This window comes from Anolis sagrei, chromosome 3 (genome assembly GCF_037176765.1).
Source record: "Anolis sagrei isolate rAnoSag1 chromosome 3, rAnoSag1.mat, whole genome shotgun sequence".
Taxonomy (NCBI): Eukaryota; Metazoa; Chordata; class Lepidosauria; order Squamata; family Dactyloidae; genus Anolis; species Anolis sagrei.
Window position 1 is genome coordinate 229,739,612 of NC_090023.1, and position 19,094 is coordinate 229,758,705.

Sequence of the window (19,094 nt, forward strand, 5' to 3'; positions counted from 1 at the left end):
CAGCAAGTTTTAGCTCTGCTTTAGGACTGTGCAAAACTATTGTTAGTCCTTGTAAGTCATTAGTAATTCATTACATTCATGCAAACAAATCTCTATTCAAAAACATGCAGGAAAGAGGAAGAAAAATATTTAAGACTCAAAACACTCACCAATATTTTTTGTAAAGATTGTGTAACATTCAGAAGCCTCCCAAACACAGTTTAATTTTCAGTATAAGCATTAAGCAACTTTGGCAAAGCTAAGAAAAGCCATTGCTAGTGTTTAAATTAAGACCCAAACTGCTTGCTAGTTGCTATAAGGAAGGAGTGTGGAGTCTGACTAGCTGAGCTGGGTGGGAGACCGAGAACACAGCATTCTGGAAAATGTAGTTTGGGAAAACGAGGCCTCCTGTGTATGTCGTTCATGGCCTTCCCCAAACTACATTTCCTGGAAAGCCCCATAGAAAGCCCAATGAGAGCTGCAGCAGCCAGCCATTTAGAGTCAGTCTAATGATAATATTATTGAATCTACAAAGAGGACTAAAATAAATAAGTAATAGTATAAATGTGTGCTGAGTTGAAGTTATGTCGTTGGGTGTCATAAAGACAGACAAATAGACATTCAAGAAGATTGCTATTGTCACTTTGGGGGGGGGGTGTTTTTGTCTTAACTTTTTAAAATCTTCAAAAATCCGTAGATGTGAGAATTTTTCTGAAACTTGGCGGGGTTGATGCCCTGGTTATCTTGTGCATTGTTTATAAAATTCAAGTAGATAGCTCTTTTTTCTTTTTAAAAATGCTTGTGAAAAATTCAAAATATTCCCCAAAATTAGTGGATAAGTCTAATGTTCTGAAACTTCGTGGGCTAACAGTGGAAATGTATGGTACAATTATAGCAAGTTTCATCACAATAGTGCTAAAATGAGGGAGAAATGAGCCCCTGAAATTTCTCCACTTGCTCAATTACTTAATGAAAAAGCAATGAAGAATTTGTTACTTTGTTGTAGTTACAACAATTTTTAGTTCCATAATATTGGAAACACCCTCAACAGTGATTCCCCTCCCCCCATTTTGTAATGAGTATTGAAAATTCTCCAAACCAACATATCACCTAAAGTGAGAGATGGTGGGCAATAAGACATTAGAATCCAACTTTAGAGCTTGATTAATGTTCCATAGCTGGATCAAAATGGAACCACCTGGCCATTAGCTGCCTCTTAACTGTCTGGCTTTCCATATCCATCCCTGAATTTAGGATGTCACCATTGCAAACCACAAACCTTGCTCCCAACTCTTAGAAGCTGGGAACGAGGGTGGCGACTTGTCTAAAGAGATTTCAAGAATAAGGTTTTTAAGACCAAACCAGGAGATTTTTGTTTTGTTTTATGCAATTTAACAGGTTGTTGAATGATTTTATTGATTTTAATTACGTATTTTAATAAATCCCATATTTAATTCTATTTTAATATTTATATGCTTTAGGTTTTAATTTACACACTGTTATTTTTAGCTCTTTTGAGAGAGAGAAAGTAGAATACAAATACAAATACTATTACAAACAAATAAAGGAATTAGGTCCATGATGTCCATGTGACACTGTCATAGAAAATACATTTTTGGTGTTCTACAACATGTGAAGGATCCTGAAACATCTTCCTGCATGAAAAAAAAATTATCTGTCAAACTCATTTGTCCATAAGAACTTCAGGGTTGCATTACACAATAATTTAATGATGTTTCTCACAGATCATGTTTGGCAGAATAAGGAGATGCAATAAGAATCAGGGCGTTGGGGGTTAATGCAGAAATGTATTAAATCCACTTCTAGATATCAAACTAAAGTCCTGATCCAGACTGGGACTTCTGCACTTGTTCTGGAATGGGGTCATCATTATATAGCCTACAGGCCACATGTGGCTCCTAAGGGATGTTTGTGATACTGGGACTCTCCAGGGGTCAAAAAAATTAGTATTCCCTTCAATTTTGCTTTTTCCCTCTAGGATCCCCTGGCTATTTTAGTTCCAAAAGAGCTCTTTAATAACACTCTGTAACAAAACTTGCAAAATGTTCTGTTCCTAGTTTGGAAGTGTTATTTCCTGTTTTTGAAAGTAGTTGTTATACTCCAGAAACTTTGTTTTTGTGGTTGCCATGAACTATGTGGAATTGGTTGAACTGACTAGTGGTGAGGCAAAAAAAAAGTGGTAATGCTGTCATGGTCATAAAATGTTGTTGATTTTTTGGCAAAGGGGTGTGGTTGGGGTATGCAGCCCTCCAAAGTCTCTGGGAGGGACTAATGTGGCTCCTGTCTCTCAGAGTTGCCCACGTCTGCTGGAGAATAAGGTCAGCTGTGTCTACCTTGACCCTTAGTTCTGCTTTCTGATGTAAAAGAGATTAGTTGTCCCTAATTCCTCTTAGTACAGTAACACTGTGTGCAAGACTGAAGTTGTTAATTGTTTATTTTTTGAACAAGCCTTAGTTGATGCAACATTGTAACAGGCTCTGGTTTTCAAATCAGACCCATGAAAATCACAAAAGAGTCTACTGAAACAGATGGAAGCATACAAGAAGAAAAATGGGGAAACGAGCACAGAATTTGTTCCAGTTATCGTACTTGTTCTCTACCATGCTCCCCTGTTACATCTCACTTTCTCTAAGCAGCTTGACCAGCTTTCTTTAGAAAACAACGTATCCTTTGATGGGCATTAGAGTTTGTGTAACTGGATTGTTGATGAAATGCCAAGAGACTAAGCCAGGGTTTTAGGAGGATGTACTCTGCCATCTTGCAAAACACACTTCCTCCCCTGTGAATACTTTCATCACTTAACAGGCTAAAGTGGATGATTGGTGTAGGCACCATCAGAGTTTTACAGTGTCATTTTTAATTTCAATTTAAAAGCAGTATTCTGATTTTTTTTCTCCTGGGAATCTCTAGGTCCTCCAGTACAATCCTGTATATATACTGAAAAAAGAGCAAGAGAATTATAGTATGCATGTATGTGCATGCAGCTATCCATATGCAAAGATTCAACCACACTCCTTGCACTGCTAATCACTTCCAATATTTAGCAAGTCTGTCCTGCTGTTACACTCTAATTATTCCACAAAGCCAGCCACGATATACGAAGGACTATAATCACTACGTTTTGTTGACCCTTTCCCTGTTAATTAGTGATCTTGTACTGTATTTTAGTTCTGATCAGTATTTTCATTTTTCAGGAGTGTTAAAAGGCCAAACATTTAATTGGCTTTTTAAATATCTGTAAGGAGAGAAAACCTTGGGCTAATGATCAAACCAGACTTTCCTTTACAAGCTCTTATTGCCACACCTATTTCATGCTGGTTTTGCACAGCAGCCATTTATCCCTTTCTAATTCATCTTTCCCAAATCTGACTTCTGATAAATGACTGAGGACTTATCTAAGACAGAGTTATTAGCTTCAGTTAAGGAGGCACAGTTGTGACTTGTTCTGTCTTAAGAACACGTCCAACCAATTCCTCTCTGTAGTTCCCTCTCTTTTAGGTCTTGACCACAGCATCACTTGATCACTTGAAGAAGAAGATGAAGAGTAAAGTAACTTGATGTAAAGATTTGTGCCCAAAAACAATGCATAAGCTGTCATATAATCCACAGCAAGCTAGTTGCTCTAACAATTGCAAAAGGTCAAAATGCATTGAACCAGCTCACTAGAAAGGGATCATCATTACTATTGACAACAATTTCATATAAAAAAAAAATGGTAGGACAAACTCCAAATGTATGATATCTGGAAGTAGCATGGATGATGATGTAAATGAGTTGTAGTTCAATTAAATATTTTCCCCAGCTCTAGTGAGGACTGTGGGACAATACCTTATCAGTGTTGGCCCCATATTTTTGGCATAGGCTTTCACTGGCACATTAGAAACATCAAGTCCACCAATTCCAAAGGCTCACTACTCTTTAGAAGTGAGAACTGTGTGTGTTGCAGTGATTCGCTCAAGGGAATTAATATGAAAAGCAAATTATATTAGGATGATCATGTGTTCTCCTTCGTCAAGACATTTCTTTATTTTAAGACGTTCTCTATTGGAAGACATGGCCATAAGAAGGAAAAGCAATGGCTTTCCTTTTGCCAATAACTCTTAACACTTGGACATCGGATGAATAGTCATAAGGTTTACCTGGATACAATCTTCTTAAGATATATTGCATTTTTATTTAAATTATAGTAACCATTTGCATCTATATCCATGAATTATCATATTCATATTTTCAACATCTTTTGGTCTCCTTTTGGGTGATACACTTAAATAACCAACCTAGCTTACATGCCAGAGACAAAGAACAATGCATGAGCCGGGTACAAATCTGCACTTTTAAAAAACATTTGAGGTACTTAATTTTGTACAGCGTTTACACATTTTCTCAACTGAGTCTCTGACTTCCTTTTTTGTAACAAAGGTCCCTACTTTTCTATCAGTTTATGGGCCAAGTATATTTTCTAATCTACTCGAAGATGGAAACAATTTAGCAATTTTCAGATATTTACAGAGAAAATGAAGGAAATTAATTGGCAATCTGATTTAGCAGCTGCATCGAAGAAAATAGTGGGTTAAATAACTTCCAATTTAGCAGCAAGGTGTTCCTTGATTTTGTGAGACAACTATTATCAGAGCTAAACATGGGTGTTCAATGTGACAAAGGCTAACTTGCTTTCATTCCTGTGATGCACATTAGTTTTAATGTTGACTAAAATTCCTTTAATCATTGTTCTAAATGGTGCAGTCCCTTTGGCAGGATGCATAAGCAACCACTATCATCAGTTTATTTAGACAATAAAGCTTCCTCAAAAAAAAAGGAGAAAAAGAAAACAAGACTTCCCACTGATTTTAGAGACTGCTATGCATTGAGCACCCACTGTTTCAAGAACCTTGAAACATGCACACTGCTCAATGCCTTTATATTATTTTATAGTGATTGGTCCCATTCATAAGGGGCAACTTTGATTTCCTAAAATTGTTATATGTCAAGCATTAAGTTTTCATGCTGTTTCTTCTTTTTTCCTTTTTCACAAGAGAGAAGATCAGAAGCATCCTAGTTTTAAAAAAAGGGATTATGTGGCCCTCCAGATATTGAACTAGAGCTCCTAGCAGCCTAAGCAAGCATAGACAAGGGTAAGGGATGCTGGAAGTTTGTGGCAATTCAACAATATCTGCAACACTCACATTTCCCATCTCTGTTTTAATGTAACCAGGATTCTTTCTGAATTCTGAACCCAGGGAATGTGTTTTATTTGTAATGCTATTTGCTAATATGAAGATCTGAAACAAGTGGCCTATTTAATATCTTCTAGCTGTCCTGATTTGGCAGATACAGTTCTGAAAAATCTCGCTTTTTAAGATGTTTTTAAAATGTCCAAGTTTTTCTTTTTCTCGCACCCCTTCCCTCTTTGCCCGGTTGACTTCAATTGCTGCAAAGATAGTCTGCACTTGATTAAGTTGGGGGTGTGTGTCAAAATCTTGTCCTTCCCTGTAGGTTCAGTCTAAAGCAAACTGTTGCTTAATTTGTATGGTTTCCCTCATTAAGAACTTTGGCCAGTTTGACAACATTGCCGTTGTTAGCCACATATGTTCCAGCCTTATTCTGTGAAATTCTGGAGGGCATGATATTCTCACTAATGATAATTTTACAAATCACAATTTGTATGTCTTATGTAACTCTGGTTTGATTAGCTTGGCTGTAAAGTATTTCTGCTTATTATATTTTATCCTCAAAATAATTATTAACATTAAATATATGCATTATTACCTAACACTAGGAATGTAAGCACATATGTGAGAGGCTTACTATTAAATGAATTGTGATTCTCCTTCATACATTAACTTCATGAGTTAACTTTCTGTAAGGAATGGATATTCACTAGCTAATAGCAACAATGACCATAAAGGATCTTAGCCTAAGATTTGTTGGTGAGCAAAATTTGAGCTTTCAATAATTAAAATGCAATATTCAGGTCACTATTCACACAGCTCATAGCTTTCAAACCATAAATATGCCAAGTCTAGCTCTTGTTAACTATGTACCTGATTAGTAGTTAAACTCAAAATAAAGTAAAATTTGTTCCCTGGATAATTTCAGCAATACAATTATCTATCTATCTATCTATCTATCTATCTATCTATCTATCTATCTGAAGATGCAGAAGGTAGTAATAATATATGTGCACACATTATCCCTACCTCCTGCATCTCTGAAAATGGCATCCTGTTTTACTGTAGACTTCAGTTAGATGGTCCAAATTAGAATTTGGAAACAGCTGGGTGTTTAAGTCTCCAAATTTCCCGCTGGATATCTGTATTGCAGAGTAGTGGAAGTCACAGTCAATCTGTGGTCTGCTTTTTATATAATGCAATTGTTGGTTTTTTAAATACCCTAATAATATAATACTGTAGAATTCACTACTCCAGCTCTTGCATAAAATGAATAAAACAAAAACGGCTGCTTTTAGACCACACAAAGAATAAACAACAAAATCTTTATGCCAAATAGAAATTTAGCTCAGATGAAAACTAATGTATCTTAGGTTGTTGAATTTACCAAATGGACACAGTAGAAGCAGTTACAAATTGTAATCTTGTATGCACCAAGAGCTGAAGTATCCTTCTTTTGTGCTATTTATAAATGCTAAGGGCAGAATCACAAACTACAAGAGAGCTGCATCTGAGTCCTTGGATTGTTTCAAGAATTCTTATAACTCATTAAAGGTCAATCTCAGCAGACAAATTCTCCAATTAGTTCCTTCCTCTACAGGCCCTTGTGGTCAACTATTCTTTGTTTTGGCCTCTATAAAACTGCACAAACAAGCCACTTAAACATGAGCATCCAGTTCTGTCCCTATCCCTGGGACTGTGTATTCCTTGTTCATCTTTCATCACATTTAGAAGAAATCTCAAGCAAAGTATGACAACCACAATTTATATTCCAAGCAGTAAATAAAGCATGAAAAAAGTATCCAGCAAGATTTATAGTCCTATTGATACCATTTAAAACATTGCATAATAAACCAGAATGGAGCAATGGACCCAATTCATTCTGAAATTCTTTTCTAAAAGCCAATTGAAATGATTTGAATGTCATGTTTAATGCTGGAATGCATGTGACACACATCTCCTATGTTCAAGCTTTTTATATATTCTCTTGGCTAAATGTTGTGATTGGTTGGCAATGTTGCAAACCAATCCTTATGCTTTCAGTACAGTTTACAAGAAGTGCATTTAGTTTTGTCCTCAAAATTGAATAGTTATGGGCTTTCACAAAACAGGGCCTCTTCCTGGTTTTTTTCTCGCTGACAAAATCTGAACCTTCAGCAAGGTGAAGAAACCTTTATTACCAAATCTTTATACTAGTGGTCTAGCAAATGAAGGCAAACTGGGCCGATTTGGATGACACAATAAGCCAGAAAACCATAGGAATTGCTCTCAATTATTCAGTTGGTTCCAATTAGAATAAGGGATGAAAAGCATATTCAAAAATATCTGAGAAAGGTTCAAATAAATGTATTTTGAATGTTGGAAAACCTTGACAAGAATTCTGGACTGCTAAAAATCTTTATAGTTTGGGACTATTTTCTACTTGGGACTTATTCTGTGCAAAATTTACACATGGTTGCCTTGTGCAGAACACAGTATTTCTGCACAAAATAACAATTTGTGAATTTTGCATAGAACAATTCCCAAGAGGAAATAGTTTTGAAGACTTTCTCAAAGCAGGAAAAAAATACTCATAGCTCCCTCTGAGAAGAAACTTAGGAAAGAATTACATCCATAGCTGTAATTCAACAATTAAGCATATCAAAATTATGTGTAGTGTCTTTATTGCATTGCCTAAATTTAATTTATTTGTCCGATAAGACTAGAAAATAAGCAAAACAAAAACACTTTTAGGCAGGATAAAAGTGTGGTAAATAAATAAATGCACAATGGAGAGGAAAATGTCAATATTTAGATAATGATGAATATCTTTATTTATACCCTGCTTTTTTTCTCCAAAAAAAGAGACTTGAAGCGGCTTACAGTAAAATCAATACAATACAATTTAAAATCCAAAATAACCCATACAAACATTAAAAAAGAATTAAATATTGATAGATGAGACAACAAATAACCATAGAATGGGAGTTACTGGTCAACATGTACCAACACACTTTCATAATTAATAATGTCATCTGATTTTTTTTTAAAAAAACCCAACACTATAAAGCAGTGTTTCTCAACCTGTGGGTCCCCAGGTGTTTTGACCTACAACCCCAAGAAATCCCATCCAGTTTACCAGCTGTTAGGATTTCTGGGAGTTGAAGGCCAAAAACATCTGGGGACCCACAGGTTGAGAACCACTGCTAAAAAGTTATGTTGATTCTTTGTGATCTTAAATTTCCTCTGTGATTTAGGCCCTTTTACTATAATCATATTCTTGATAATTCATTTTTAAAAGCAGAGAACTATATGTCATTTTAGAATTTCGAATACTTAGGGTTTTTTTTTTTCAGAACAACCTAGAAAGTTGCTTTGTAAATCACAAATCTGAGAGACACTAAATAAGTATTAAAATAATGCAGCAGATTGCAGTTACACCAGGAAAAAACCCCCAGCATATTTAAAAAGTCAAGCACAGGAAGGAAAACACTTTATGTTGTTTAGGGTCAAGCATACTAGGCTCTTTATGTATGGACATGAATGGAACTGAAGGGACACAATAGATGCCTAGATACCTGCCTTCGTTTTGTTAGGTACCTGACTTAGATAGAACTGAATAAATAATTTTACCATCCTAGACACCAGTTGTGCCCAAATAATATTAATAGTTTAAGGTAGATTAACATAATTTTGAGCACATGAGCAGGGGGATTTCTTTAGTAGGCTCTTCTATTGGAATATGTATAGGGAAAGGAGAAAAGAAATGCCATCAAATACCATTTCTATGAGCAAGGCATAGCTTCTGCCCAATTATAGGTATTGCTGCTGAACAAATCTGTGATTAAATTTATTATTGAATTTCTATCGCTCATTACAGACAAAACCGTCAAAGTTGTTTACAAAATTAGAAAGCCTACAAGGTCAAATAGAATAAAAAACCTCAAATCTTGAAAATTATGTGCTGCAGGAAGTTTATGAAAGTGACTTTTCTGTTTCTTCTTTCTCACTGTAATTCCTTTCCCCTGACAATGTGAACCAGAGGTAATCTAGAAGTTGCCCAAAGTGTTTGCTGTAGTCAGAACTGTCTTAGCCAGGAAGGGGTGCAGTTGGCATAGAGGGCCGGAGTGGGGTGGGCGGGCCAGGAGGGAGGGGTTTCTCCTCAAGCCCCCTTAGAAGGAAGGGTAAAAGGGAATGGAGAGAGGGAGGGAGGAAAGAGAAAAGGAAGGAAAGACAAAAGGGAAGGAAGGAAGGAGAGAGAAAGAGGGAGGAAGGAAAGTGGGAAGGAAGGAAGGCCGAAAGGGTGAAAGGGAAGGAGGGAGAAAGAGGGAAAGGAGAGAAGGAGGAAGGAAAGATAGGATGGTGTGAAAGAGGAGGGCCTGAGAAAGAGCCCAAAGGGGGCCGCATCTGACCTCTGGGCCTGGGTTTGCCCATACCTGCATTACAGCATTTAAGCACTATCATTCCACTTTAGCTATCATAATGCCATCCTATGGAATCCTAGATATTGCAGTTTAGGGAAGGGGTGTTTACAAGTTTAATTCAGAGAGCTCTAGTGCCTCATCAAACCCAGGATTCCAACAAATACAGATATAGCAATTAAAGTGTTTTAATATTTTAGAGTGAAAGGATATCAGGACAACACATTCTTCTTTAGAAAAATAAATGGCAGGAAAAAAAAGTTGGTCCAAGGAGTGTGGAGAGTTGAAGACTACAGAAACATTTTGGGAGAGGAACAAGCTGTCCCCTTGCCACTCTTTGTCTACCCTCACTTTATAGAGAGCACCATTTTTATCCAGAAGATTCTGCACTCCTTATCCCTAAAACAGCAATTCCGTTATCCAACAGCACCTTTCTCTTGAGTGACTGAGTTTCATCTTGTCAATCTATACCTAATCCATCACTACTGTGCAGTAATATTTCAGAATTCCCCACAGCTTCCTTGACATTAGTTGGTAAGTAGAGTGAGCAAGCTGCATGTCACAGTCCAAAAGCCTAGAAAAGCAAATACTAAGATGAGGCTCTGCACCAGGTGACACTAGAAAGTGGACAGTGTTATACCACCCATGAAAAGGCAACTCAACAAACATTTAGGAAATCATAGGCCATCTCTCTCTCCATGTGTTCTGAGATCAGTGAAAACTAGTATTAAACATACAATCCCCAGTCTTGTAGAATAGGGGTTTGTAAAATGTTGTATATGATAATTTGTTTTAGAACTTAATTGATTTCTTTCAGGGGATCAACATATCTTTGGATAGGGGTGCTCTAGTAGGCAGTAACACAGACAGTCTCTAAAATGCTTGTGATACTCTTTCACAAAAGGCTGCTAGATGAACCCAGCAGTCATTGTAAAAAAGGAAGTGTTGAGTAGTAACCAACAACTGGTAAAATAACAGGAATTCGTATGTAGGAAGAAATTAAATGTATTCGCAATGAACCCCCCCCCCCCCCAAAAAAAAAAAGATTTTAATTTCTGGACTAAAATAAGTGTGAGTAGTGAGGTGTCCAAGTATATCAATGACACAAAAGTATTCAGAGAAATAAAAGAAACAAAGAGATTATGAAGATGTATTGTTGAAGGCTTTCATGGCCGGAATCACTGGGTTGTTGTAAGTTTTTTCGGGCTGTATGGCCATGTTTCAGAAGCATTCTCTCCTGATGTTTCACCTGCATCTATGGATTTATAGATGCAGGTGAAACGTCAGGAGAGAATGCTTCTGTAACATGGCCATAATGCCCAAAAAACTTGCAACAACCCAGATTATGAAGAGCTTCAAAGATCCCTTTAAGTTGGATAAATGAGTAACTGAACATTCTGTGTATGAATTGTGTCCACTTGGGCAAACATTTCTAATATTTGTAGGATTGAATCTGAATTTTGTGATGACTGACCATGGTATCAGAGATAGCTAAAGGAAAATGTAAATGTATGGCAAATAATAAAACAACCTCTGTGTTACCGTTATTTTTTTGGGGGGTGGGTGGCTGGGTGTAAAAAATAGCTTTTTATACAACTATGGTAGACCTGGACCTACCTGAGTTCTTACAATGAAAACATTTTTCACTTTTTGTATCTCATTTTTTCCATTCCTGTCTTAAGATAAAGTGGGGAATTTAATTTGTTTTTAGAGAACACTGAAATCTTAGAGATGGCCTGCTGTTTCAATTCCCTTGGCATTTGTTATCTCCTTCACCCAAATAACCTTGTGAAGCTTTACAAACCCTTCATTCTAGGACTCCGTAAAAGTGTCTTCCTCTCAAACTATCAGACAATGTTTAGTCTCTGATTCAGCTAAGCGGTTTGGTATTAGGAAGCCTGTGCTGCTAATTGGTATTATTTCTTCAGAGCTGCAGAATATTGTTTCCTTGTCAAAAGCTTAAAGCCCATAAGGGAGAAGGCTTGGTAGTATCTGTTTCTGTTATGGATGAACCTTTGGTTTCTGGTATAAAAAACTCTTTAAATCATGTGCATTCTGCCCTTGCTTGTTCAAAATCATTAGCAGAAAGTGGGCAACAGAGAAGATAAATGCCCTGCTTGAGCTCCTCAGCTCAAAATGATTAGCATTATATTTGGTCCTCAGTCCAACATAAATCAATGGGTTTACTGGATTTGTTAATGTAATCGTGATCAATATTGATCAAAGTATACAGTTTTAAAAACTGTATCAAAACAAATACAAATTATGTTTCTTATAGAATAGCCCTATACATAAACACTACAATGTTGAGGGCAGCTTACTTCCAGAATAATTTGTATAGGATTTTATATCAATCAACACATTTATTCTAAGTTCAAGTTTGCACTGGCTCAGTGGTGCTGAGTAAACATTTCAGATAAAAAAGAAAACGAAGTTCTGCAGAAAAGCTATTCTGCAATGGCTGTGACCACTATGAAGTGGGATTTTTAACCCAATCTTTTTTTGTCATGCAACAGTTGCTGAACTAATTCTTACCATGCATTTGCGATCATCCACCCCTGTTAAATCCTCCTCAAATTCCTTCCCTATGTGGAAATCCATGATGTAGTTTTTAAAAGTACTGAGTGTTCTAATGATCATGTGGTCTCCGTTCTGAATGATCTCTTTGTCAGGTTTAAGCATATTGGCTATTTTTCTTATAGCAATATTTACATCTGGAAGAAAAAAAGAGAGACAAAGACCAAAAGAAGAAAAGGATTCCTGTATTGTAATTTATACAAGATCTGGTAAACACTACACAATGTTTTTTTAAAACATTATCTTAGTCTATTTAAATCTTTTAACATTGAATCTAGTGTTCAATGAGCCTTTTAAATTTGTTTCTATATTTTGTACTTTGTTGATAATGTACCATATGCATTACTGATACTATAATAGCAAGCTATGATCATTTTAATTTTGATGATTCTAAAGTGTGTTTGTACGCATGCAACTGTTGAGTTTTATTTCTGCTCAAGATATGCCTCCTTTTCATCATTTTGAGACAGTTAGAAAAAAATTTATTGACAGGACACTGTGAAATACTGAATTCATACCAAAGTCATGCAAGTATTGTGTGGCATATACATAGATGACCCTACAGGAGAATCAGATCCATCCCAAGTCTACGTGATATAAAAATAAGATCACAAAAGAAATGACAAGGAAAATAACTTACCAAGTGCTTTCAAGTACTCCTCAAAATTGTCATTGCTGAGCATTTTCCAATAACCGTTGAAATCCGCAGGCATTACTCGTGCTTGTTTTCTGGTGCAAAATCAAAGCCTTTGCCTAGCGTGTTACTTCTTTACCATACAGTTTAGTGCCTTTCACTGTAACAAGTTTGAACTCTGGTTTCTTTTATCTGCTCCTCTGACCATGCAGTTATGCTAGTCCCTTTAAGCCGATTAGTGTTGGAAGTGGTACCTTTAAATCCTCCTACAAAGCTGAAGCTTTTAGTTTGCTAATAACAGAGGGATGGCTTGATTTAAATGGAATAGGCCATTGCGCTTCCATAGAATGGCTGGTAAGGCCACTGATTAGCTGGATATCAAATCTAACCATATTATTCCTTTTCCCCAATATGACTAGAAAAATAAGATGTATTTTCTGATACAGAAACAGGTTATTACTATTGCTGTTAGAAACATATTTGGTGACTTTTTAAGGGTAGCAGCAGTAACCAATTCTGACCCTTCTGGTAAAATTCGATGTCCTTGAGCATATTTATACTGCATACTTTGTTATCTCCATCTTTCAGAAATCTGGGATTGGTAGTTTTAGCACTTACAATCTTTTGCTAGAAAGCTGTAATGGGTCCTCCAGAAATGCTGGATTAGAACTTTATGAACACACCAGTTAGATCCATGGGAGTAATAGTGGTACTGAACTGCTACATGTATGGAGTGTACTAGCCAATTGTGGGCTAAGCAAAACCATGGTTAGGTGGATCTGGTTAAATGCAATTGGTTAAATGAACGAACCCAGAGGGTGCCCACCAATGCTTCCTCTTCACCCTGGAGAGAAGTGACGAGTGGAGTGCTGCAGGGTTCCGTCCTGGTCCTGTTCAACTTCTTTATTAATGACTTAGATGAGGGATTAGAAGGCATGATCATCAGGTTTGCAGACGACACCAAATTGGGAGAGATAGCCAATACTCCAGAAGACAGGAGCAGAATTCAAAATGATTTTAACAGATTAGAGAGATGATTGGCCAAAACTAACAAAATGAAGTTCAATGGGGACAAATGCAAGATGCTCCACTTAGGCAGAAAAAAAATGAAATGTAAAGATACAAAATGGACCCTGGCTCGACAGCAGTACATGTGAAAAAGATCTTGGAGTTGTTGTGGACAACAAGTTAAACATGAGCCAACAATGTGATGCTGCAGCTAAAAAGGCCAATGGAAGTTTGGCCTGCATAAATAGGAGTATAGTGTCTAGATTCAGGGAAGTCATGCTACCCCTGTATTCTGCCTTGGTTAGACCACACCTGGAATATTGAGTTCAATTCTGGGCACCACAATTGAAGAAAGATATTGCCAAGCTTTAATGTGTCCAGAGGAGGGCGACTAAAATGATCAAGGGTCTGGAGAACAAGCCCTATGAGGAGTGGCTTAGCCTGCAGAAGAGAAGACTGAGAGGAGACATGAAAGGCATGTATAAATATGTGAGGGCAAGTCATAGAGAGGAGGGAGCAAGCTTGTTTTCTGCTGCCCTGCAGACTAGGACACGGAGCAATGGCTTCAAACTACAGGAAAGGAGATTCCACCTGAACATTAGGAAGAACTTCCTGACTGTGAGAGCTGTTCAGCAGTGGAACTCTCTACTCCGAAGGTGTAGTGGAAGCTCCTTCTATGGAGGCTTTTAAACAGAGGCTGGATGGCCATCTGTTGGGGGTGCTTTGAAAGCGATTGTCCTGCATTTTGGCAGGAGGTTGGACTGGATGGCCCACAAGGCGTCTTCCAACTCTATGATTCTATGAGTCTACTCCTTGTGTACTTTATGCTGTATAGAGTTGAAAGACAAAGAGAACCATGTACTTCCTACTCCTAACAAGAGACTGCACCATTTGCTCTGAATAGCTAAATTTGTCCTTCAGGTCATGCCTACACAATAAACTTTGAATGATGGGTACTAGGTTGAGATATTCACTAGCTGGTTAATAGATGGCTGAAAAAGAGCCAGCCATTATTCATCCAGCCTTGTATTATTAGAGTAACACCCAGTTCCAGCTATCGCCCAGCATTTTCAGCAGAATGGCACGCTTTTATTAATCAGGACACGCTTTCAGTTAAGAGAATGAGAAGTCTTTCCAGACCAAGAAATAAGCAGTACTTCACAGAAACCCATTAACTGCAGTGCAAATAAGCAAGGGGGAAAAAACCCACACACCGTGTTGCACTGCATTATTCAACAATACACTGTAGCCTGAAAGGAATCACTTCAGACTCCGAAAGTCTTCCTATCACTTAGGAATACAGCAGGGAAATTTTTGAACAAACCTATTGGAGAACAAATAGTTTTCAGTGTAGCATGAACAGAAGGTTAAATTAATTGAGTTAGCTAATCCAAAATGCTGGCTGCTGTGCTTCTGAATAAAGGCAGCTTCCTCTATCTAGTGGGGCAAGAAGGAACACTTTCATAATCCAAATTCTAATATTTCTCAAGGGACGCCCAGTTCATGGTAATATGCTACTTATATCATGTTTATGTAACTTCCATCCTTCAAAACCCTGGAGGAATGTATTTTTAAGGCCATCTTACAATACATGTTTTTGAGATCTTTCCACATAACAATCAAATATTAGAAGTTTGAAAGGGTGTTCTTTTAAATAATTATTTACAAAATGTACTATTGATGTCCAACTACTAAAATAGCTATTTTTTCCATAAAAAGGATCAAAGGAAAATGCCCAGTAAAAGGGAAGGATCAAAGGGAGAAAGAGGGTGATGAGAAAAAGTCAGAAAGTGACTGAATGGCTAAATGATGTATAGCGATTTTAAAGAAAGTAATTTGCTTAGACAAAGGAAATGTCCGTAGTGAAGCCAAGTTAATCATGTATAAAGCATTCTGAACCACATCCTAAACATATTTTGCTGATACAACACGTAGAACACTGAAATATGATACAAAAAGTGTGATTTATGTAGTTGGAAAATGGATACTCCACTGCAGATATCAGAAGCCCTGCAAGACCAAGAACACACAGAGGAAAAGTATTCTTACCATACATCAAGGGAACCATTGACCACATAGGTAAACCAATGAAGGAACACAAGCTACAAACTGTCTACAGACCCACTAAGAAAATACAACAAATGCTATGTTCAGCAAAGGACAAGGGGGATCCTCCCACCTCTGCAGAAGTCTACCGTATACCATGCAGCTGTGGACAAGTCTACAGAGCGACCGCCAAACGCAGCATTGTCCAAACACAGGCACGGCAGACTACTTCAACCAGAGAAGTCAGCCGTAGCAGAGCACCTGATGAATCAACCTGGACACAGCATATTATTTGACAACACAAAAATGCTAGACCACTCATGTCAGACTACACAGAGAAGCCATTGAAACCCTCAAGCATGTGTATAATTTTGACAAGAGAAAAACATGAAAATGAACAAAATCTGGGGCCAGTATTAAAAAAAACCCTCTAAAATCAGGACAGTAAATAAAGAACAACACTCATAAACAGGGGAATTCTAGACAAGAAACAATCAGGGCCAGCTAATCGCCTCCTGTGCAGCACTATTAAAAATGCTAAATTTCATCTGCTATCAGACTCCATTCATGAATCTTAAAGAGTTAAGGAGAAAGATTCCTCTTCAAGTTTCTTTCACATTTTGACAAATTCCCAACTGAACTGCCTGATCAAAAACATTCCAAGGCTTTTTGAATTGATGAAGTATCCCCAAGAGGATCAAATCCACAAATCCTGAAAATTTGTTGCCATTTGGATTCAGATAGATGCATACAGAAGCAAGATATATGTTTCCAAGCATTTTTCCAATGGTTCAGCAGAAAAGAAACAATAAAAATAGGCAAAAGGGAAGATGACTCCAGGATGTGGATTTGTGACTGGCTATTCTATCTTCTAATCACAGTTAATGGTTTTACAAGGACTCTCAATCCTAGTGCTTTGGAGAAGGGATGTTGAAGTAATAAGCTGTAGGACTAATCTACTGTTCAGCACTTTTGGCTAGAAAAAGTAAATGATTTTTGGTGTTTCATGTGCAATTTGAAATGGTGTAACATTTGAGTCCTTACTTGAAATAATTGGATATTATTGGAAGAAGTGCTCTGTCTTCTGTTACTTTACACTCAACAGCCCCCATCAATTCCAAAATGAGCAGAAAACTAGATACCTTGAACTGTTTTACTTGTCCTGTGATCCTACCCCCAGCACCTAGCTTTCTCATATGTTACAGGTATCTTGTCCAAGGATAGCTTTATGATAAGGGTCCCAATTCCTATTTGGAAGGAATTTTTGAAATTACATTACCCAAATCCACAGACTCTGGTCAGTTTCCAAGTTGGCCCTACCAGTTTGGAATCATTTTCCCACCAAGCCTATATAGCACAACTGAACACTATACATTTCAGAGAATTCCCATGTCAATGCAACAACTTTCTGGCTGATTACTATATTACGATAGAATATAGTGATATGCTATTATCACTATTATGCTATGCTAAAATGAGTTTACACTAATGGGAATAGCATAAACTTGCCTATTGCCTATGTATGGACAGACATGTACAGATAATTATAACTTTCTAAAATCCCATTATTTCTCTAAGAAGTTCAGTAACCCCCACCCAATTTAATATTAAAAACAACAATGTAAAGTTATAGCACACAGAGAGAAGGTAACTGATCCAAACTCATGTGGTCCGTTTCAGTGCTGAGCAAGATTTGAATCCAGAGTGTCAATGTTCTTCTGATCATTGATATATCAAATATTTGACCCAAAAACTGACTAGAAAGAACCAATAGAAAGGTTGCCTTATAGCAACAAGACAATGTGAGAATGACACTACTGAGACTGTGTCCAGACATAGAGACATGTGTACTGAACCTGATTTCTGGGGAAGAATTAGTTTTATTTCTATGCTATTATCTGCAAGATAGCATGCAAAAAGGATATGCCACAAAGATCTATACAAATCTACATTTAAATATGTGTTCTATTCAGTCACATCTCAATTTTGGAAATGTAATGAAATAAGCATCCTTCAGAATCTTGACTGGTATTCTTATCTCTTTATAATGAGGTGCCTGGAGACATTTTAAAAAATGACTCCCTGGGTTTGAGCAGAAAAGCAGACTAGACAATTTAAAAATAAATAATAAATAACTATGCTCTATAGTCTTCTGAAAAATCAGCTGCCGATTTATGTCACAGGACTGAATTGCAAAATAGACAATTCTTCTCTTAAATAATGCCTGGAACAGAATGGAAGTTGAAATGAACACTTCAGATTGAATGGTGTTAATATGAAGAAATGGATCAGTTATGCTGCCAATTTACTTAGGATACACTATGGTTCTATGCCCCTGCCAATTAATTAATTTTCTTGAATTTTATATTAGAGTTCCGAAACACAGATGTGAAAAAAATGGTTTTCCCTCACTGCACTGTTAGAAATATAAATGCTGTTATAGCACAACAGAATTTTCAACACATCAATCTGTTTACTGATGGCAGGGAGGAGAGAGTCCTTGCAAATCCGGTTGACAAGTGGGATTGTTCTTTGCATTCTGACATGACAACTACTGACAATTTTATACTAAAGCAGACACATTAAATGCATTATAGCACGGTGATATGGTGAGAAGGTTACACAAATAATTCAAGAGGACTAAAAAAAACCCACACTGATATATTAGGAGAACCACAATCTTAAAACAGATCAGTCATATATAAATAGTCCGTATCTTCATGAGGCCATCATAACCTACCTTATCTTCCCTGTTTATAAAGCAACATTAGCCAAAGTTCTGTGGTTGAGACAAAGAGTGGAAATGGAGGGACTATGAGTTATGGCAAGTACAAATCTTCACAAAGGACTGACACTTGGCAGGAAATGGGCAGAAAAGGATAAGGGACCATGGGACTAATTAATAACTTCATAAACCATGGTTTATTTAGATCAGTGATTCTTAACCCAATGGGCTGGGAGGATGAAAATCTGGTCCACAAGCCTCCTTCCTCTTTATTTATTTCATTATTTATTTATTTATTCATTTAATTTATGCTCCTTCCATGCTGCCTGCCACTGCTTCCCTGTCGCTGACCATGGCATATGTTCTGTATCAGAAAGTAGAGCTGATGTGGTCTATCCAATGCAATTTTCTGAATTAGCACCCCAACCCAAATCTAAAGTTGACCAAAAACTGATTTGTAACCCTTTTGGTACTCATGTTGGAGTGGCTCCTGATCAAAGTGGTCCCTGGTCAAAAAAAAGGTTGGGAACCACTGA

The 19,094-nt window shown here is 37.1% G+C and overlaps 1 protein-coding gene across 1 annotated transcript in view; it reads right to left on the reverse strand.

Annotated features, from left to right (window-relative positions):
* RBP1 (retinol binding protein 1) overlaps positions 1–13,161 on the reverse strand; it is a 40,095-nt gene extending 26,934 nt beyond the window's left edge. Inside the window, exons 1-2 of the mRNA XM_060767915.2 lie at positions 12,786–13,161; positions 12,104–12,282 (exon numbers count right to left, since the gene is read on the reverse strand). Coding sequence (XP_060623898.1) covers positions 12,104–12,282; positions 12,786–12,858 — 252 coding nt within the window. The 5' untranslated portion in view covers positions 12,859–13,161. The remainder of the gene's footprint in view (positions 1–12,103; positions 12,283–12,785) is intronic.
* Between the last annotated feature and the right edge of the window lie 5,933 nt (positions 13,162–19,094).